Source organism: Acanthopagrus latus, chromosome 11, assembly GCF_904848185.1.
Source record: "Acanthopagrus latus isolate v.2019 chromosome 11, fAcaLat1.1, whole genome shotgun sequence".
NCBI classification, from domain to species: domain Eukaryota; kingdom Metazoa; phylum Chordata; class Actinopteri; order Spariformes; family Sparidae; genus Acanthopagrus; species Acanthopagrus latus.
The window spans coordinates 29,704,415-29,727,179 of record NC_051049.1 but is presented as its reverse complement, the minus strand read 5'-3'; the positions used below and the strand labels follow the sequence as shown (position 1 = coordinate 29,727,179).

At 41.1% G+C, this 22,765-nt stretch overlaps 1 protein-coding gene across 11 annotated transcripts in view; it reads right to left on the bottom strand.

Annotated features, from left to right (window-relative positions):
• The window catches only part of nfic (nuclear factor I/C), a 136,154-nt gene that overhangs the window by 87,144 nt on the left and 26,245 nt on the right, over nucleotides 1-22,765 (bottom strand). For 9 of the 11 annotated variants that reach the window (XR_005077956.1, XM_037116021.1, XM_037116020.1 and 6 more), the window contains exon 4: nucleotides 19,763-19,946. Coding sequence is in view for 9 of the 11 variants with exons in the window: in XM_037116021.1 (XP_036971916.1) it covers nucleotides 19,763-19,946 (184 nt within the window). In the remaining 2 variants the exon portion in view is untranslated. Of the gene's footprint in view, nucleotides 1-11,596; nucleotides 11,718-13,141; nucleotides 14,750-15,463; nucleotides 15,621-19,762; nucleotides 19,947-22,765 lie in introns of those variants that run through there. The other 2 variants (XM_037116027.1, XR_005077957.1) reach the window with 2 other exon arrangements.

Here is a 22,765-nt window from a genome sequence, read left to right as displayed (position 1 = left end):
CACGGTCACTTTTCTGTATGGCTGTAAAGCCATACTTAATTATGCTGCCTCTAAGAGCTTCTTAAGAAACTTGATCTTAAGGTTCTCCTAAGAAGGCAGTTAAGAACGTGTCTGGGAAACACCCATATCTTAGTGATCCTTCTTAGCCAAACCCTTCTTAAGAGCCTTCTTAAGTCCTTAAGAACAATCGAATCTGGGAAACGTGGCCCTTGTCTGTTCATTGAATCTGTCTGCCTCATGTTCCTGTTCATGTTCATGTTCATGTTCATGTTCATGTTCATGTTCCTGCTCCTGCTCCTGCTCCTGCTCCTGTCTGTTTCCAGTCCCCTCGTGGTATGTTTTGGTTTTCAGTTTTCCATGTTTGAGTTGACCTTTGATTTTTGATTTGCACTTTGTATTTTCCTTTGCAACTTTGTCTCGCTATTGTGTTGCTACTTAGGTTTTGGTCCTTGGACACATTTTCCTTTGTGGTCATTGGTTTTGTTTGTCACATTTCAGCTTTGTTTAATAAAGCTTGCCTTTTGTTTTCCCCATTAATCCTGCCTCTTGTCTTGAGAGAAAACTGCATTTTGGGTCCACCTCCTATCTCCATAGCGTGACACCTGCATTTAAACATTCCATCAGATCGGATCGGATTTTGCGCTCTGTGCAGGCTCGAGATTTATTTTATTTTTTTACGGGGGCTGTGAACCGGAAGTAGAAGGACAGAAGCGGCAAGAGCGCCATTGTGCATCTAGTTTATGTAATTATCATGTACACCATATATGAAATGTACAAAGATGTAGCTTTGTCTCGCTCTTCATACGCCATCTTTCTCGAATACCGAGAGTTGTTGCTGGTGACTTAAAGAGGTCAGCCGGCGGTTGCTCTGTTACCACTACTTGAAGTAGGTACAGCGCCACCTAGCGTACTGGGGTATGACATGCTTTGGACAGTAATTTGATTTTCTCACCGGCATGTATACTCGAACAGTAGCAGTTGTCTGATTGAGTAGCATTGTCGAACTATGGCAGTTATCTGACTAAGCTGTGCATGTAAACGTGCTGAGTGAATTGTTATCAAAAAAGGTTGTTTGTGTCTGCAACAAAAAATACATGTAAATGCTGTATTCAAAGCAAGAGAATGCTTTTATTTTATTGGTAGTATACCTTTAGGCTCCTTGGAGGAGGATGGCAGGCAGAACTGTTGGAATCTGCTGTCAGCTCTGCCAATTAAATTCAGTGTCTTTCCCAGGAGGCCAAACTACTGGCTCACTGATTAGTTGTTGGGAAGGCGAGAAGTAACAGGGTACAAATACATAGCCACTGCACTTTACTGGAGTATTTGTGTTTTCTGACAACTTTTTACTTCTACTCCCTACATTTCAACACAAATGTCTCTTCTTTCTACTCCTTACATTTTCAAATCAGGCTTGTTACTTTAATGTAATGCATTTGAGGGGAATTATCCATTAGTTTTATTTTGCACCTCTGCACACAGCATCAACATCACTGACTGATTCAGAGCATATCGCGCACAGCATACGTAGCCAGAGGAAAAAATACTAAAGCCGTAACAAGACAGAAAAAGACAAAAGGGGAGTCTTGAATAGGGAGAAAAGGTGTGTAGTGACAAAGGCTCAGGTTCAGTTAATTTGCACCAAAATGGCACATAAAGTACCAGAGCAATATGAGATTTAACTCGCGGGTCAGGGACAGAGCAACTGCATTGTGAGTGTGGTAACAGGGACTTTAGTTCAGTTGGAGGTTTTGTCTGCTGCAGTAACGAATGTAGTTAGTTACTTTTGAGGAGCAAAAAGAGTTTAATTTGCAGCAGAAATGGGGACTTGGACTCAAGTGTCACTTAAGTACATTCAGTGACTTGAGACTTAACTTGAGACTCATCCTCGAAACACTTGGGACGCGACACAGATTTGAGATTTGTGAACAATCTTTATTTTTTATTTTTTGGTGCATCACCATCAAGAAAATGTAGAAGGAGTGTCTTTCCCTCATGCACAAGCATACACATCTGGTGCACACAGCCACAGATGACAGCAACCCTATGTCGATGGGCACAACACCTGCCGCTGTCATATTTGTCATAAATTTGCCTATAGAAACTACACAAAAGGTGCAAACAAAAGAATCACCAAATGCAATGCTTGCTGAATGAATATAAAGTATGCTGGATCGACCACATCAAACTTCATCAGGTACCTGAAAAACACACCCAGATAGGTCAGTCACTTGGTAATGAAAAAGTTAACCTCAGCAACCATGGGTGGTTAGCAAAAACGTTTAGCATCTGCTATCTAATGTTAACGTTAGCTTACTACTAGCTTGGTAGCTAAGGGAGATTAACTTTATCACGAGTTTTACGTTCATGCAAGAAATCATTTTTGTCACAGAAAGACAGGTGCTAATTTTGACAAATGGTAGCTATCTTTTTTTTTTTTTCAAACTGCTCATGTTTAAATATTGCCAGTTTATGGACTTTTGGCAATATATTTCAAATTATTTGGTGGCTATAGTGTTTTGCATTTAGTTACTGTAGCTGTGTATTTACGTTGCAAAGCAAAATACAGTTATTCATTTTAAAGTAAAGTTTTCATTGTTTTTTTATCATATTACATTGCAATAGCCTGTTAAAAGTTATCAAATACCTAACAACTAATCAAGGCTGATAATACTCTATGCTAATAGAAAAAGGAGTGATAATACTACAGTACATGGTTTGAACTCCTTAGATATAACTATGCAGTGTTTTAAGCAGACCAGATGGCATGCAGCGATGCTCATTAAAACCATAAAAGACTTGAGACTTGACTTGGACCTTCCCCTCAAAGACTTGAGACTTGATCTGGAATTGTGAACATCTTCGTTTTGCAGTATAAATATAACTTGGAACATGAGAAAACATGAGAAAGGGGCTCTGGAAAGGGATCAGGTTACCTGTGCACAGAAACAAGCTGTTGAAATTCAGAGGTTAAAAAGCATTGTTAGGCTATGTGAGGCTGAGCTGCAACAGGAGAAACAGGAGAAAGAGCGTTAGCAGTTACAGCATTATAAGCTGGAACTGATCAAGGAGAGTTCAATTCATGATTCGACTGGTGCAGTTAGCGCTCCAAATTTTGATGTCACTGGTTGAGGCTTATCATCGGAAATTTAGGGGGCTGTCATAGCAGGTGAATATGCCTTGACTGAAAGTGTGGGTTGACTATGGAGGCAGAGATAGTGCTGTTAGGGGTCATCAGAAATACTCAGGAAGTCAGACTAATTCTCTGGCAACCATATAGTCGTCAGTTGGATTCATTACTTTTGCTTGGGAAAGATAATTGAAAAGCTTAATGTCCCGTTCTGAAATTAAAGCATATGTCCCAACTAGGTCTCCTCTGGTCCTCCTGCTCCAGTACTGTGGTTGCTGCTCACGCCTTCTCTAATTGAAAGACTTGCAAGGAAACTAGTCTAACTACCCATCCCCAAGCATATACAGACCATCTACAGCATACAAGGATGCTCTCACCAAACTATTCCCAACTCATTTACTCTGGTTCCACCAACCCTAAAGCTCTCTTCGCCACCATAAACGCACTTCTCAAACCCATTGATAACACCTTAAACTCCTTCACAACCAATAAATGCAACTCCTTCCTTTCATTTTTCCAAACAAAAACTGCCAATATCAACAGCAACCTGTCCACCTCTATTGCCCCTAAACCCTCCACTCCTTCTCCAGTTGGCACCTTGCATGGCAGCAGTGACAAGTGTTGTAAAGAACTTTGAGCAGTCAGTAAACTGGAAAAGTACTGTAGTAATGCAGTCTATTTACAATTGTAAGCTTATGGGAAAAACAAATCAATACATTTAACCTGCTTCCCTGCATCCCATACCAGCAGTTAATCAACTTCTGACATCTGACCACCTTTGTTTTTTCTAACACCGTGCAAACGTTGTTATAAATTGTTGTGATTAAGATCCTGACCCATCATGCATCGTGGAAAGTGAAAAAGGTATGTAAGGAATCACATAATTTACATCAGTAGATAGCAGGTCTTGCCTGGCTTTCACTCGTGAGGAGGGGTGCTGTTTCCCAAGTCTCGGTTGGGAGGGTCAACCACTGAACAGAATTTTTTTTTCTCTGTAAGGTGCCAGAGACAGTAACTATAACAATATAATAGTTCAAGGCGACAAAGACATGGTAAGTTATTTTTTTCCTTTAAATTGTTTTCACATACTCATCATCATTCAACTGCAGGAGCTGTACAGATGCTGTTGTTTGGGTGGGTTAGTTGGTTGGACAGACAGACAGAATCACATTTCCACATACAAACTTGTTATTTTTTTCCTCATATATGATGCTGAAGACACTACCTGCTACCACATTACTGTTGTTTGTTGTTGTAACTTTGCTTTGTGAGTGTGTGAGACACACTTGTCAGACTGAACACCATCAGACCAACACACCCCAGTTCCATGCTGCCGAGTTACACGTTCACCCTTCGGTTGTCTTGCCTCTGTTGCAGCTCTGTTACTACCTCCACTGGCGGATCGGGGCAGAACCAAATTGTCCCCCCTATTCCACTGCAATAGTTTATACACAGTGAAGCGGAATATCGGCGCAAGATCTCGCTCACTTTTGAGCTTTTTCCTCTTTTTATATTGAGGGCCAGAGCAGGTCACAGACCTGCAAGGTCCTGCTTGTTTTTGTTGTGATGAATTTTTTGTCACTGCCTGAACATACCCCAAAACTCAGCAAACTTGGAATATAGGTCACACCTGGCGAAAATTGACTATTGTCATTGGGAATTTCCACCACTAGGTGCCACTATAATTAAGGAAAGTGTGTTTTGCCTTATAACTGCCATATACTTTATCGCACATTCAAAAAACTTATATCCACGCGTTCACTGAATTGTGGTCTAGGCCACAACCATTTCTGCCAACCTCTTTTTTTTTTTTTTTTGATAATTGGTGAAATGTCACAAACCTACTTTTTCGAACTCCTCCCAGGAAATTTCACAGATTGTCATGAAACTTTGAACACAGCATCTGTGGATCCCTCTGACAAAATGCTATTAAAAGAATTTTGATAGTCCAAAGAATGCTCAAGTTATTAAATAGCAACTTCCTGTACAATCTCCACAGTGGTCCGTCCGAATGACATGAAACTCAGGTTACTACTTCCCCATGAGCCCCTAAGGCTCTGTGCAAAATGTTGGCTGATTATCACTCGGTGGCACTCTTTATATTGAAGGATTTTATATCTTCAAATCAGGAGGTCGGATTAACACCAAACTTGGTACAATTATTGCTAATTCCCACCTAACGATAGCTGACAAAAGGTGTTACCATCGTACTCTAAAGCGCCCCCTGGAATATTAAAAATCCAAGCCCCACCTCCTACATGCACATACATGAATGACATTCAGAAACAAAAAACATCATGGTACCAAACTGTCACTCTAACAGGAAGCTGGCTATTTTGATTCAAAGTTCCCATTTCACCCCCACTTTGATCGATTTCCATGGCTCCTACAAACTCCTCCTACAGATTGAACACCACAATCTTCCAATTCACTTAGTATCATCCTCAAACCTTGAACAAGAAAAGTTATCAAAAGCTTTCACCTGCGTCAAACATGGTGGTTGTCATGGTTATATATACACAAGTTCTGGAACAATTACTGGAAGGTGGATGATTATCAGAAAACATATGGAACATTGAGGCAAACAACATAGACCATCTTGACATTTGATGATGGTCCAGGCGGTGTTGCCAACTCTTTTCCTATGAAAGTAGCTGGCACTAGCTCCAAAAGTCGCTAAAAGTCGCCAGGTGACATCATACTTTCATTTACATATTGATGACATAATCACATACTCGTTTGCATAATGCTTACTGGTTGTGTCTGTTGCAAGAGGAAAGGAGGATGGCTGTGTTTGTTAATGACAGATGGTGTAACTCTGGGCACATCACCGTTAAAGAACAGGTCTGCAGTAGGGACATCAAACTTTTACCTTTTAGCACAAGGCCGTACTACCTCCAGAGGCAGTTCACACAGGTGATTGTATTCACTGTGTATATCGCTCCCTCTGCAAGCGCCAATGCAGCTTGTGATGTTCTCCACTCAGTCACAAGCTCACTGCAGACACAGCACCCACAGGCCCTCTTCCTCATCTCTGGGGACTTTAATCATACCTCTCTGTCCTCCACTCTGCCCACATTCACACAATATGTCACCTGCCACACCAGAGACAATAAAACACTGGACTTATTTTATGCCAACAACAAGGAGGCATACAACTCATCCCCCCTCCCTCCCCTGGGAAGATTGTGCATCTCCTGCCTGTGTAGAAGCCCCTCGTAAACAGGCAACCAGTGGAAACCCGCGCAGTTAAGGCATGGACTGACAGGTCTAAAGAGGCTCTGAGGGGGCTTTGATTCAACTGTGTGGGAAGAACTGTGTGTTTCTCATGGCATTGACAGTTTAACAGGCTGCATAACGGACTACATAAACTTCTGTGTTGATAACACTGTACCCACCATGACGTGTTAAGTGGGGTTACCCACAGCGGATTTAAAAAACAGCTGGCAGCAGTAAGCATTTAACATTTACCTACAACGTACAACATGGCTGGGAACTGGGGTGACAACAAGGTTCGCGAGCTCCTTACTCTGTGAGCAGAGGCTGAGATCAACAGGCATTTCTCAGGGACAGTGAAGGATGGCCTGTTGCTAGAAAGGCTCTCCAAATGTCTCAATGAGTGTGGCTATGCGGGAGACAAATGCGAGGTCACTACGAAGCTCAAGTCACTCAGGAGAAAATATCACCAGGTCAACGATCACAACTCCAGGAGTGGCCGAGAACAGCTGGACTTTGTCAGTCATCTCTCATCTGGGCAACAAGCCACTCAGCTAATCCGGTAAACCTGGTGGGCAGCATGGAGGCGGCTGAGGACGTGGTCACACCGTCTCCAACTTGCAGCAGCAACACGGCCACCGGGGAGGTTAGCGGCACCGACACCAACGCATGTGAAGACAGGGATCCCATTTGTGACAAACCAGGTAAATCTTGCTGTTCGTGCTTTTGTTACGTGTTTTTCTCTGTGTGCTTTTCTGAACAAAAAATGGAAGCCCCATGTGATCAGTAGGGAAATTAAAGACCTGCTTCAGGAGATTGACCACTAACATGAGGAGCAGGAGCAGCTACGTCGCAGCGAACAAAGGGCCCACGAGGCGGAACTGTGGAGAGAGGAGAGGGAGGTCCTGAGGGAGGTGAGAGAGACTGCCAGACGGGATATGTCGGAACATATGAACATGTTTGGTGTCTTGGTCCAGGAGATGCAGAGTCATTCCTCTTTTCTGTGTGACTTAGTGGCGCAGAATTGCCACCCCAACAAGACAATACCCTGCTCCAGCCCTCAAGAGAAGGCTCTGCCCCCCGCACAGTACCACAACCGCACGATGGAAGAATTTGATTCTTTTGACCCGTCATCAGTCTCCTCGACTAAACGCCGTTGCTGACCGCGCACTACGTTGCTTTTGCACTCTTTTTTTTGTCTTTGCATGATACACCTAACCTTGTGCCCTTTTTTGTGTTGCACAACTTCTGTCACTTTTGTGAAATTTGCCACTTTAACTATTAATAAAATAATTGTACTTGATCCCCTGACTGTCGTTTATTGCTTCAGTCATATGTGCAAATTAGAGCTTTATGTACTTTAACTTTGTTTCCTTTGGAGGAGGACACAGAGGAGCAGGCTGCTCACAACAAACAAATCATTAAATATGAACACTGTTTCTATGGGCAAATGCAATGAAATCTATGAATCGAATGATCCTTCTGGCAGACTGTGGGCATGAACCTTTTCAAACCCTTTCAGAGAATTGTCAAGATTTTCAGTACATTACAGTGGACCCCAAGGATTAATTACTTGGTCTCATCATTCACCCAAGGAATGGTGTGAAATGCAAATCTTAATCAATAGAATAAGCTTGCATTCTCAGTCACTGTAGAGGTTATGCCCACCTTAGTGAGGCACTGAACCCGGTGTGATGTCATGCATCAACCAGAGTTACTAAGTGTTATGATATTGATGACAAAGTGTAAAAGGCCTGCAACAGTGCCGTGGCAGTTTGCAGATTGGTAGTGTAATATTTTACTGGACTGGTTGACATCACTAGACCTGACTTCTCTGCTTCTATAAACAAGACACAAAAAACAGCATTGTTTCTTTTTGCTAAAAGTTGAAATTTGCAGATCAGAGGTGAACTTTGACCTCTAAGACCTCTAAGACCTCTAAACCGTGCACCTGTTGATCAAATTCAACAGGTGCACGGTACCTTCTTTAAAGTATTAGTTCTGGAAAAAGCAAGTACAACATTATATAAGGCAATACTTTATTAACACACTGTGGAATATACAAAAGATTCAGAATCAGATTCAGAATCAGTATTCCTTTATTGTCCCACAAACAGGGAAATTTGTTTGCCACAGCAGCCAAAGGACAGTAGTAAAACAGTAGTAAAAAATAAACAATATAATTAAAAGGTAAGAAAGAGGACAATCATAATGTCAGTGACTGTTGTTGCCGAACTCAAATGGTAGTTGAAATTCCAATGGCACGGATCAGGTGGCATTGGAATTTCATTTAATTTTCTTTGCAATATTGTACCTTGCATTTTCCCCGCTTTTTCCCTCTTTCTCTTCTTTTCCCAGGTATATATTCACAAAGTAAATATCAAACCATATAATAAACGGACAGACATATACACAATGCAAACTGGTATTTCCCAAATGAGGATCTCAAAGAAAGGGAATTAACAATAAAGATAAAAATAAATACATAAATAAAATAATAATAAATAAATGCATACACACATACATACATACATACATACATACATACATACATACATACATACATACATACATACATACATACATACATAATAATATAAGAGAATATCGTAAATTAAACTAATGGGAAAATAAGGGGTGGTGCATGTGAGTATTAGTGGTGGTGTGGGGACCATTTAGTTAAATGTCTTTAATTTGATGAAATGTTTCCACCGTTTTTATCAGTCTTTCTTTACAGTATAACTTCTTCCAAATAAGTAATTGTTCCCTATTTACAAAAGTTAGTCTTTCCATCTCTAAACTTTGTTCTGTTGTTAGTAGCCATGTTCTTAAATTTGGTGTATTTGGTTGTTTCCATGCTTTGGTCACCTGCTTTGAGGCAGTTACTCTCAGTATATTAAAAAAATAAATGTCCTTTGCTCTTATCTTTCCTTTTAAATAAACACCTAACCAATGTTGTACCTGCAAAGGTTCTTTAAGCTCAAAAATGTACTTTAGGATTTCCCTAACTCCTTCCCAGTATGTTTTTAATACAGGGCATGTAAAAAGCATATGTATATATTTCAGCTCCTGTTCTCCGCCTAGTGTTCTTCTCCACTCTTCTGTTATGTTGATTTTTAAATCTTTCTCCCACTTCTCTTTTATGTTACTCTCTACCTCATTATACTTCTGCAGGATCTTATACATTTTTGACAGATTTTATTTCTGTTTTGCGTCATATAGTTAATCAGTTCAAGCTCTGATGTCCCCTCTTCTAAACATCTACTCATGTAGCTTCTGACCTGCAGGTACTTAAAGAAATGTTTTGATTCTAATTCATATTTGCAATATATAATCATCATATAATCATAAGAGTTGATTGTGTGATTTGTAATTAATTGTGAATATTTTGTCAGTCCCTTTTTAGCCCTAACCCTTCCAGAATTTTATCTGTTCTATTAAGAATAAAGTCTGGGTCCTCTGCCATCTCTCTAACTAATATACATTCGTTATCCATTTTTAAAATTTTACAAGCACGTTTCCAATTGGCCAGTGTATTATCAATCAGTAATGCAGTATAGTTTTTCCATTGCATTCTTCCGATGAAGGGCAATGTGTAATTATGTAATTTAGAACGAAACACGTAACTTTGTCACTTTCCAGGATGTTTGGTAGGTCAGGATCTCACTCAGAACACATTATAACAGCATCCATATGATTAAAAACTGTCAGCGGATTTAGACTGACAAAAGGACACCTGGGAAACACCTTGAAAACACAAAGACGTCATCATTGTGGCCTGTATGGTGCTCTGTAGAAGCCACAGCACCCGGCTTTCTGTGTGAATTACACAGCGGTTCGTCTTTACGTTGGAGATGCTTTGCTCTGTGTGAACAACCAATGGTGGAGAATTGGCAACAGTACCTCTTTTGGCCTGATCTACTAAGTGCTTTACCTTAGAGGATTGTGGTTTGTAAGCCTGAATTGATGCGGACTCAGTGTTGGAGGGCATAAAAACCCACTCCCCGGGGCGCCGCTTAGCTCGGTTGGTAACACACACGACCCATCTGCCGAGGCTCTGCAGCAGACCCGGGTTTGACTCCCAGCCCGGGTCCCTTTGCTGCGTGTGACACCCCCTCTCTTACCCTGTTTCTTGTCACACTCTTCAGCTATCCTGTCAATAAAGCCAGAAAAGGCCAAAAAAAATATTAAAAAATAAAAACCCACTCCCCCATAAGGTGAACTGATTCGGAATGACACTTTTTGTGGCAGTGCCTCTAAATAAACATTCAAATGGAGAGAGAGCAGAAGGGTGCAGGTTAGGAATTCAAACTTGCTCACAGCATCAGCAGAGAAGAGGTCAAATGTCGTCAACCAGGATCCAGGAGATAGATCAAGGAGAACATTCAGATCTGGTACAAGAAGGCCATCACAGGCAGGGATTACATCAACTCCCACAAGATATAAGATAAATCTTATGAATCAGTGTCTTTTTGTTTTATTTTGAATCCATGTCCTTTTGTGTCTCTTCTGGCTTTTCAGTGTGTCCAGTGTGTTTTTCCCTCTGTGTTTCCCTTCGTCACCTCACCCATTCTCTTCCCTCCTCATTCTACTCAGCTGTTCCTCGACTTGTCATTATTGGGTCTGTATATAGTCTTTGTTCTCCCTCTTGTCTTTGTCAATTAATTTTGGGATGCCCTCCACGATGTACCCCGTGTTTCTGTCAGCCTCTTTCAGCCTCCGTCCATCTCACAGCGAGTGAGTGTCTAGTGTCTCCTCCTGTGTCTTCCCCGTTGGTATGTTTCAATTTTGATTTCTTATCTTTTCATTTGATTTGAACTTTGCTTTTCTGGGGCTTCCAGTTATGACACGCAACTAAGCAGACATGTCTGGCTAGACTCCGACAAAATTAATATATTTCTACCATCTCTTTGTATCTGAATTGAACTATTTGTGACCAAAAATATTTGCTAAGACACATTTTGCACGATGTCAAAAAACCGAGGGAGAAACCTACCTCCTAAAAACACAGTGGACCAGGAACCTGGCGAGATGCTAACGCAAGCTGAGGCTAGCCGCGACAAGCGAGATCTGAACGGCCATACAAGCCCTGAGGAATGATTTTTCCATACAGCTACATGAAATAAAAGAAGCTATAGGGACATTTTCTGAAAGACCCACAGAAGCAGAAACCCTCATTAGCACAGCGGAGGACCGGATCACTTCGCTAGCAACCCTAGCCAACACCACGCAGAAGAAAGTCCAGAAACTCACCTCTCAGATGGAAGAGCTGGAAAACCAACAACGCCGCTCCAATCTGAGGCTGGTTGGATTACCCGAAGGATCGGAGAAGGGAGACGCCTGTATATTCTTGATGACATGGCTTCCCAATGCACTTGACATAGAAACAGGACAACCGTTAATTATCGAGCAAGCCTACAGACTGGAAAAAATGCTACAGCTGACCCAGGATCGGCGGGGGTCGGATGGAATTCAGCTACAAATTATTCTGGTGAAATTCCTGACTTATCGAGATAGAGATCAAGTTATGAAAGCAGCGCATCTGAAAGACGAAATCATAATTGCAGGTGGCCGTGTCATGTTTTTCCCGGATGAAGTCCAAAGACAGAGGAAACTTTTTGACGGAGTGAAACAAAGTATGTGCCAAATGCATAAGGAATATGGGATTCTGTTTCTGGCAAAAATGCGAATCCTACACAACAAGAGCTGGCACTACTTCACCTCCCCATCCCATGCTGAAGAATTCATCTGAAAAATTAAGAAGGCGAACACCAACCACGACATGCAGAAAGAGTCATCAACTGAAACGCAGCAAGTACCAGGGAACTTTGACTGAGTGATCGCTGGTAAACTCTTTGCCTAATTGGTAACGAGCTTGGAGGTTGACATAGACTTTGTTCTATCAGGCAGGCTACTAACAAAAGACTCACCATACTGGATCGCATGTGAACATTGTATTTTCCATCCACATAAATATGCATTCCGTCGGAGCACATCCGACTTATTTTTGCTTTACTTGTTTTTCTTTTCACACTACTGGTTGCAATACTGCTCCTCTACAGGATCAGGCTTCGGTCTAATTGGGATCCAGTAACTGGGAGGGAGGGGAGATGTGCGTGTTCAGCCACACAGGGTTTAGCCTAATTCTAATTGATGTTGCCTCATTTGGGAGAAGCCCTTGTTATTTACTGTTTTATTTGTTTGTTCTGAAGGCACACTTTTCACTTTATTATAACACATGGTTAATAAGTTGGTTGCAAATAAGCTAAGCTTACTGACTCCATCATAAGCGGTCATACTAAAATAAATACCATTTCATGGAACATTAGGGGTCTTAGGAAGATAGTGAAATTAAAACAAGTAGCGCCCAGGTTGAACCAGATTAAAACACAGATAGCGTTTATTCAGGAAACCCATTTACTTTCCAGTGAATACACCCCCTTAAAAAAAGGTGGCAAGGTCAAGTCATATCTGCCTCATTCTCATTCTCTCATTCTCTCATGCAAGAGGGGTGGCAGTACTTGTACACTCATCTGTACCATGAATTCTTACTTGTTAAACCAAAATATTTCAGTCATGTTCAGGTATTTAAAATAATCTAGTTGGGTAAACTTATTTTTTTAAGCTACTGCAACATCAATTAATTAAGTAGTGTGAAAGTGATTATATCACGTTCAGGATACCTGATTTTTAAATATAATTAACTTGATTTGTTAATGCTAATAATTTTTTAATGCATCACGTAAATTAAAAGCAATTTTATTATTTCCTTTCAACCCAGGTTAGAATGCAGCCAAATGCATTGTGGACATCAGTTTTGTGTTGTATGCAAATACAAAAATCAAAAGTTATTAAATTGAAAAAATGTACTGTATTCTTCCCTGAAACTTTGCAAATCACACGCATACAGTAACTTTAGTGTAGAAATACAAAGCTGTAACCATTATAACACCAGTGGATTCAAAATACAAACCCCAAGTCATGTATTGCAGCACATTCAAAAACTGTGAACAGTTAGTGCTGCACAAGTGCATCCTGAACAGCAAATATATAAAAAAAAAAACAACAACACAACAACACATGCTTTCCAACAGGTTTGTTTTTTAAAGTGTTCACTGTCACTTCTAGCCGTCCCAGTTTTCTCAGTTGTGTGCGGTAGTTAGTCATCTTCCATCCATCATATCCACTACGGGACCCCTTCTCAGTTCGACATGGTTGTTTCTTGATGAGACTCTGGGCTACTTGTTCCATCTCCTTATTGCTAACATAGATTTTATACTGCACATTTTCCTGCACTAACCCATCAAGGATGGCTGACTTCAACTTGGGATCTGGAATGAGTACAGTGCCATTTTTAAAGTAGACTAAACTTGCTTACGGAAGTTTTAATTCTGCATCATGGGAGAACTTAGGTACATGAAACACAGCTGGCCAGGAGGACCTTGAGCTTGTAGACTCATCTGATGACAGTACATCTGTATCTAGAAGTTCACCTGACAGTGATGAAGACTCATTTGCTGTAAATGGCGCGATGACACGCGATTCAGGCAGCAGTGGCGCGAATGAAGCGTCTGGAGCGTCTGAAGCGACACGAATAAAGTTGAAAATATTGAACTTTTCAGGCTGCATCGCGCCGCGACATCCAATCAGCGACGAGTTCAAGCCGACGACGTCTCCTCACCTACGTTTGTTTACATTCAGACCAACATGGAGGAGAAGCTTATTGTAGCTGTGTGTGGGCACAGATCCAAGCTAACAGGTCCTCGAACTGGGCTCCGGTCAGCCTGAGGTACCGCTGGAACCGGTCGTCATCCAGACGGAGCTCCTGGAGCAGACAGTGAAATTCCCCCAGCTCTGTGTGTCTCCGGGGGACTTCATGAACCCAGACACGACGGTGGGTGGTTTTCCGGCGTTTCTGGGACTTGTACAGCAGGTACAGTGCACACTAGTGATATCAGCCATGATCGACGTGGAAAGAGAGCAGGTTGAGAAATACCGGTTCAAAAATGAGCAGGCAAGCACGTTGTCTTTTTTTCCTCCTGAGCGTCAAGCGCGAGAAGTGCGAATGACGCGAATGAAGCGAATAGTCCAAAATGATCAAGTGGCGCAATACTAGCATCTCAAGCGATTGTATTCGCGTCTATCGTGTTTGGTCTGAACACCCCTTTAGAGTCCCTCTGTCCTCCACCTTTGAAACTGAAGTTAGGTTCATAAACTCAATCCCAAACAACAAGTCCATACACTGAAGTCTGTTGTTTCCCTGATGGTTACACTGTTTTTTGACTTCAGCCATGAGGTCTTCAAGAGATTCAGGGAGTCCACGTGCAAGACTCAGCCTCTGACAGCTGCCATCAGTCAGTAAGATCTTCATAATCACAGGCATGGCCATCTTCAAAGCCCTTTACTCTGCAGAAACACAAAGAATATTAATCAGACATCAATATAATTTAAAATGTCATATCCAGTATAAAATATAGTAGTATGGTGGGAAAAAATTAGAATAGTTAACTAATATTTATTTAATTGAATTTCCGACATTTTAGCACTTCAAGGACCTGACACACTGCACAGAATTTTGAAGCTAGGTTAGAGTAAATTAAGACCCCGTGAATTTAAATGTAAGACCTTTTAATCACCAACATTTTAACTGAAATAACAACCCCATTAATTCTAATTTAAAGCTTTTTAATGACTTACATATCACACAAATCATGACACACACATAGTTACACACAATCCTAAACATGTCATAACTTCATACAAGTTCTTATTTCTCCTCCTCCCCCACCCACCATCATCACAGTCTGCTACAGAGGCGAAGTTCGATGAAATTCACTCAACACAGCTGGCTTACGGCTGCTCTCCAGCGGCTGTTGCACTGTGGGCAGCAGCGGGCCCGGGAGTTGCAGGCTCAGCAGAGAAACACACGCTGAGGCTTACTGTCTACAGTAAATTAACTAGCAGGTGTTAGCTAAAGTTCCCCAATATGTTATGCAAATAGGCTATGAGTACACAGAGTTAACAGGCTTGTTATATTACGTTACTGTTTGAAAACATGGCTCAAGTCAACTGTTGCCCAACTCACTCTAACAGGAACATATATAAATTTGAAGAACTTACTTTTTCAGAAAGTAGGTCGCGACCTCCTGCTGTAAAGCATGGAGACCTTCCCACAACGTTCCATTCACGGCATGGATCCGTTTGTTAGGGTTCCCGGTCTTTCCTTCTGAAAGGTCTTCTTCGTGGTCTATTTTTGGCATCCAACTACAGCCCCCTTCTGTTCCGGAGGGATAACGACAGCGACATTTGAACTGCGGAGACTAAACTTGATTACAATGAGTTTGTTTTTTTAATTTGATTAATTCTAATCAACTTGCAAGAAACTACTTAGTTCAACATTCTTTATAAACACATTAAATGTACTTGATTAAATCATGTTCACTAATAGAATATAAATTAATTATGTTGCTTTTACTAACTTCACTTTTGTAAATTCAAAGACCCAATATTTCCCTTTTTTCAGTGCATTTACCGTACTACTCCAGGTACTTGTGTCAAATGTGGTATTCATGAAGGTAGCTTGTTTCACTGTCTCTGGGAATGCAACCACATTCAAGAATTTTGGAAAGAGCTTATTATAATTATATCCATCTTTGTTAAGGAACAACTTCCATTATGTCCCAAACTTTGTATTTTTGGATGTTTCCCAGCAAACTGTACAATTAGCAGTAGCAGTAAGAAGATGGTAATATTTTGTCTTCTTGAAGCTAAACATAATATTGCACTGTCATGGAAGTCTGTTCACAGACCAGGCAAGTGAGTCTGGGTTGCAATGCCTTGCGCTAGAGAGACATACATATGTTATCAAAGGGAAATATAACACTTATGTAAAGATTTGGGGCTCATTTATGGAATTTCTGCCTCCTGTGTATGTGTCTGCATTTGGTTCCTAAAACATAACCTCACCTTAACCATGAATGGTGTTCCATACACTGAGCATACATTTGTAAATGAGGACTGTGGGATGTGGTTGAAAGGTCTGAAAAGCTAGCAAGTGTCATACATTTTGTCTTTTTTGTTCCAAAATGGAAAGTTAAATAAAATATTTCCTCAGGCTACAACTACCCTTTTTATCTTTTAACAAATACAATTAAATGTTGCTGTATTAATACATTTCAGTATTTCAGGTCAACAAGTTAGATGCTGAAATCATGTTTTATCAAACCCTTCACACAAATATATCTTTGTTTTTAACCCTTGCCACTAGTTTGCAGTTGTAAAAGCAAATACTGTAAGATGACCAGGTGACTATAAGGTACCACCTGCCAAGTTAGACCATATCACAACTTCTGGGATAGAAAACCCCCTGGATCACCCATTAGCTTACATACAACTTAATCTTTTTTTTCATTGTGGTGTGTCATTGTGTGTACATCTGATTGATCTTAAATTTGATGTACACATAATGACACACCACAATGAAAAAAAAAATTAAGTTGTGGTGTGTCATTGTGTGTGCATCAAATTGATCTAACATGTCTGATGCTTTTATATCTCATTAATAACAACACTTTTAATGATGTTTGGTCAGCGACCTGATTTACCTGCTAAAGATAATGACTGCTTGATATTACCCCTGTTACTCTTGAAGGAGGTGAGAGAGAAAGTGACCCACAAGCAAATCATGGAGTTTAAACAATATAAATTTCCCAAATCCTGCACTTTGCAACTAGGCAGCAGTTCCACACTTGAAAAAAACCTTTGAAGCCATGTTCTTTCTCAGGTGTTTCAAACTTACTTCTTCATCACCTACTTCCATCCCTTACACCATCTATATCTGTCAATCTTCCACATCTAAAACCATAATCCTCTGATCTATGCTGTCAAACACAGAAAGACACTGGTTTCTTGGTACCTTCAGAAACATCTTCAACAAATCTGGTTTGTTACTTATATATTAAATTTGTTGCTATGGTAATGGCGGTGCGCATGGATGCAGCGGCCCCTCCAGGGATCAATGACAGTGAAAGTTTTGTGTGTCTTACTTATCCCAGACTTTCAGTATTCAAAATTTACAGCTGTTTTGGACATTTTACACCAGCACGGGATCTTATCGGAGCCAGCCAACCATAGCGGTGTGAACATAAACAAAAGAGGGGGAAGAAAGCCAGAATCCTTGCTAGGCTTAAGGCTAACCCCTCCAGACCAGCAGTACCATTGCTCCTACTTAACCAGCAGCATTGCAAAGTGCACAGAGGATGTCACTGTAGTTAAGACTTTCACTGCTCGTGGCAACCATGAAGCCTGGATGACTACCGAGATGCGCTTGCTGCTGACAGCACAAGATGCAGCCTTCAGGGCAGGAGATATGACTGATCTCTGCTCAGCCAGGTCTGTGCTCCCAAAGGGAATCAAGGCTGCGAGTGGTACCTATGCTGAGAAAATCCAGAGACACTTATGCGACACAGGAAACACCAAGCGGATGTGGCAAGGAGTCCAAGCACTGACGGATTACAAGTCCAGGCAGGGGGTCAACGACGATGATGCTTCTCTTCCAGACAGGCTCAAAATCTTCTTTGCACACTTTGAAGCACCAAACCCAACAACCAGAGGGGTAACCAGGGTCAATCCACAGAAAGCGGGATGCCCGGATAACATCCTGAAACATGTGCGCAGAACCTGTGCTGGTGAGCTAGCAGATGTTCTGCCTCACATCCTCAACATCTCCCTCAGTCAGGCCATCGTCCCCAGATGCTTCAAAACATCCACTATAATACCAGTAGCAAAGAAATCAGCTGTATCCTGTCTGAACGACTACCACCTGTCACACTGACACCAATTGTGATAAAGTGTTTTGAGCGGCTTGTCAAACCACACATCACAGTCAGCCTCTCTGTATCACATGACCCGTCTCAGTTTACTTATCGTCCAAACCGCTCCACAGAGGATGCAATATCCACCACTTTTCACTCAGTCCTCACTCATCTGGACCAGATAGACACCTACACCAGAATCCTGTACATTGATTTCAGCTCAGCATTCAATACCATCATCCCTCAAAGACTAATGGAGAAACTCCTCCTACTCGGACTGAACACTGCCACGTCTCTGGATCCAGGACTCTCTGACAGAGAGACCTCAGTCTGTCCATGTAGGAAATAACACTTCCAACTCCATCACACTGAGCACTGGATCACCTCAAGGCTGTGACACTGCTAACACACGACTGTGCATCCAGACATGAGGGGAACCAGATCATCAAGTTTGCGCATGACACCACAGTGGTGGGACTCATTCATAGAATTGAGGAATCAATGTACAGAGAAGAAGTTAAACACCTAGAGGGTTGGTGCAGAGAAAATAATCTGGTGCTCAATGCAAACAAAACAAAGGAGATGGTTATCGACTTCTGGAGGTCACAGCCCAAGTCAGCATCACTGGCAGCACAGTGGAGAGAGTGGAGAACATCAAGTTCCTCGGAGTGCAGATCTCGCAGGACCTAAGCTGGAATAAAAACATCTCAGGGACCACGAAACAGGCCCAGCAGAGACTGTACTTCCTGAGGAAGCTGAAACAAGCATCTCCCCATCAGCATCCTCAGGACTTTCTACAATGGTTTGGTGGAGAGCGTTCTGACATATTGTATCTCGACATGGTACTCCTGCAGTATGTCAGACAAAAAAGCTCTGCAGAGAATAGTGAGAGGAGCTGAGAGGGTCATCAGAGTTTCCCTCCCCTCTGTCCAAGAACTTTTCCAAAGCCACTGCAGGAGCAGGGCACTGAACATCATCAGGGACGCCTCCCACCCTCTCCACTGCTGCCATCAGGAAAGCTGTTCTGGAGTCAAAAAGGCCGAACTAACAGACTCATCAACACCTTCCATCCACAAGCTGTTGTGTGTTATTTATTGTGTCCTATGTTATTTATCCTGGAGAAACATAATCTAACTTGTGTTGTACTAATGTGTTGGTACAGCAAAATGACAAGAAAGCGTTGACTGATTGATTGATTGATTTCTCTTTAAAACAGTTGTAAAATTGTTTGAAGTCAGGTTCAGCCTTACAGCATCATCTCTGTGTGTTTATCAATCCTGTACTTTGCATAATGGTGACAGTGGATTACTGCAATTTTCACAGTCTGTGTCAGTCGTGTCTTTCACTGAGTTAGTACAACATCCCAATGTTGTAAGTTGCTATTTAAATTTTAACAAAAGTACACTGTATATGAACCCATAGTTATCAATAATGCCTGTGCTTGGGTCTGATTACATATTTCACATTTCACGTATAGATACATTAACATTAACTCTAGGAAATACTTTACAACAGCAGGCACTGTTGTACCCCTCTTGTCAAAAGGGGCCACTAGAATCAACAAACTGAAAGCTCTTCATAGTGACTTTGATTTGTTATTGCATACCTCTTTCTTGTACATAGTAAGCGAGGTAGAGGTCGAGCTCTTTGACAGAGACAGAGATGTGTCGAGGTTGGACACACAGGATTGGATTGGAGCACTGGCCTCCCTTTACCAGCCGCTCTCCATCTGTGCTTTCTAATGGGATTCCTTTGAACAGGATGACCATTACCAGGTCCAACCGCCACACCTTGAAAAGACAAAAAACAACATCATTATTGACTAAAAACAACATAAATCTTTGTCAATAAACCACATGGAAACACTACACTTGTGCTCTCCTACTGCTTCATTTGAAGTACTTTAAAGGCAAAAGGCATACTGGCGGGGGGGGGGACATGCTCCTGCTTTGAGGCTGTTTTTTCCAGATTCTTAAATATGAAAATGAACATGAAGCAAATCAGATGATATTGTAGTGCAATACCTATGAAACCAGATGTTTGTCTGTCCTTAACTAAATTAACTAATGATGTCTTTTGTTTGATTTCTGTTCTGTTTTGCATCACAACACCTTACACCTCATTGCTCACACATCTACAGTTACACCACTGACGTTACTGACTGACACACCTCACATTTGCAGTTATTTCATCAGTTGTTTAATTCATTATAATAAATACTTTACATTTATTACCATCCACTGCGTCCATTCCCGTATTTTTCATGGCCTAGGAGCGAGGTTATGGCACAGGGCACGTTGTGTAACTATCAAATGGTTCAAGTTCACTTCTCTTGGTACTGCACACTATATGGCTATACAAGAAAAAGCTCTATATGTTTTGGTAAAAGTTCTTCTAACTGCGGAGAATGGATGATAGTGTGTATGTGTGTTCAGATTAATATTTGAACAAGAGATCATATGTGTTTCCCCTTCCATTGCCTTTTGTTGAAATTGGTTATTAACTTACATATTTATTTGAATTTAGAAAATATTCAAATGGGGGGCTTAAGTGGGGTTTTACAGCTTTACATGGGCTAAGGCCCGGCAACAGCACAACTTACAGTCTGGCAGTACTGGCAGTGTGATGTAGAACATCTTGCTTTTTAACTTCATGGAAAAATTACTGAAACTGGGCAGATGGTTTAATGGGCCATGGGCGGGGCATAATTGCTTGCCAGTCCATCCCTACATTCAAAAGTTTATTTAAACCTTGCGTTTTCATTAAACTAGGCCATGAATATAATTCATAAATATTCTTTCAGTCCTGGCCGGAACACATCTACATGCAAACACTAAATCCCAGTACCCCCAAGTGACAATGGGAAATTACTTTTTTAAACATTGATGTTCTCCATCTAGCAAAATTACCTGGTCCAGTTCAAACATGCTGACAAAACACTTCAGACATTGATGATGCTTTATTCTGAAGACTGATTTATCACTCAAAGCTGTGGACATGTTTCGCCATGAAACAGGAAGTTGCTGTAACTCAACTGTACAAAGTTGAATCTGCGCAAAACTTCACGTTTGATAAGAATTCCAGTCTGAAGACATTAACATGGCAATATTCTGTTACGGTCATAGCCAGAGCCGGCCCTGACCAATTTGGTGCCTGACCCTGGCAAGATTTTGGCTGGTGCCCGCTGCATCTTAGACAAATACCGTTGCACAACAATCTTGTTCATACACTCACGCAGAAACTGCTTGTCTTTATCAAAGTGCAAAAGTACCTACAGTAATGGTCAAACATTTACATCAATTTGTAAAGAACATGTATATCATGGCAGTCTTGTGCTCCAATGATTTATACAGCTCTCATTTTCTGTGATGGGATGAGTGGAACACTTACTACTTTGTCACAAAAAACATTCATGAAGTTTGCTTCAATCATGAATTTCCTATGGGTCTTCTAAAAATGTGGCTAAATCTGCTTGGTAAAAAGTAAACATACCGTTATTCTAATATTTTGTTCAATGTTTCTTGGTCATTTTCATCTCAGCTGCTTCTGAAAGCCATCCACAAGCTTCTGGTAGTCCTCTGGCTGAATTTTTAACCACTTCTCTTTACAGAATATGTGAAGTTCAACTAAATTTGTTGACTTCCAGGCAAGGACCTTTGACCACCACTTTAAGTTTGGCACCTCTGACTGCTATATTATTATATATATGACATGATCATATCATTAATACCGAAGCATCAATGAGTTAGCAGAATGGTACTGATAGATAGATGGATAAATAGATAGATAGATCGATAGATCGATAGATCGATAGACACACATACACACATATTTCACTCACATAAAATACAGATCACTCACAGAATTATAATAGTAAAAATAAAGAAAAGTAAAAAGAATGTGAAGAAGGCAGTGCAGGGATATAATCAGCTCAAACTCTGCTTGTTGTTTTTGGTAAATTTGGGAATGACAGAATAACAGAATGTGGAAATAACAAGAATGTGCATGATATAAAATAGTTTCTAGAAAAAAATAACATTTGTAGAGCAAAAATAAAGACATAAGAACACAAAAAGTTAGCTTAAAATATAGAGTACAAATAAAATAAAAATTAAAAATTAAAATTAAAAATTGTACCCATCAACAGGGGTAAATGTCAATGTGCATGTGAAGGGCACCATCCAGGTTGTGTGCAGGAGGGCTAATATAGCCTGTAAACTGGACAGCAGGCACAGTGATGTGACGTTAGGGGCAGAAAGAGACTCATGTTGAAAAATCCAGTTCTCTCCTCCCCTTTTGTTTGGCATTGAACAGCCTGATCGCCCTGGGGACAAAGGATCTCTTCAGCCTGTCTGTAGTGCATGTCAATGACAGAAGTCTGTTACTGTGGATACTCTTCTGTCTGTTAAATGTTGTGTAGTGGGTGGTGGTCATTGTCCAGGACTTCCAGCATCCTGTTCAGTGTTCATTTCTCTGCTGTTGATGTTATGCCCTCTAGCTCAATGCCAACAACAGAGCCAGCTTTCCTTTCTAACCTGTCCAGCCGCCCAGTTCCTCTTGTTAGTGCTGCCACCCCAACACACAATAGCATAGAAGAGTACACTTGCAG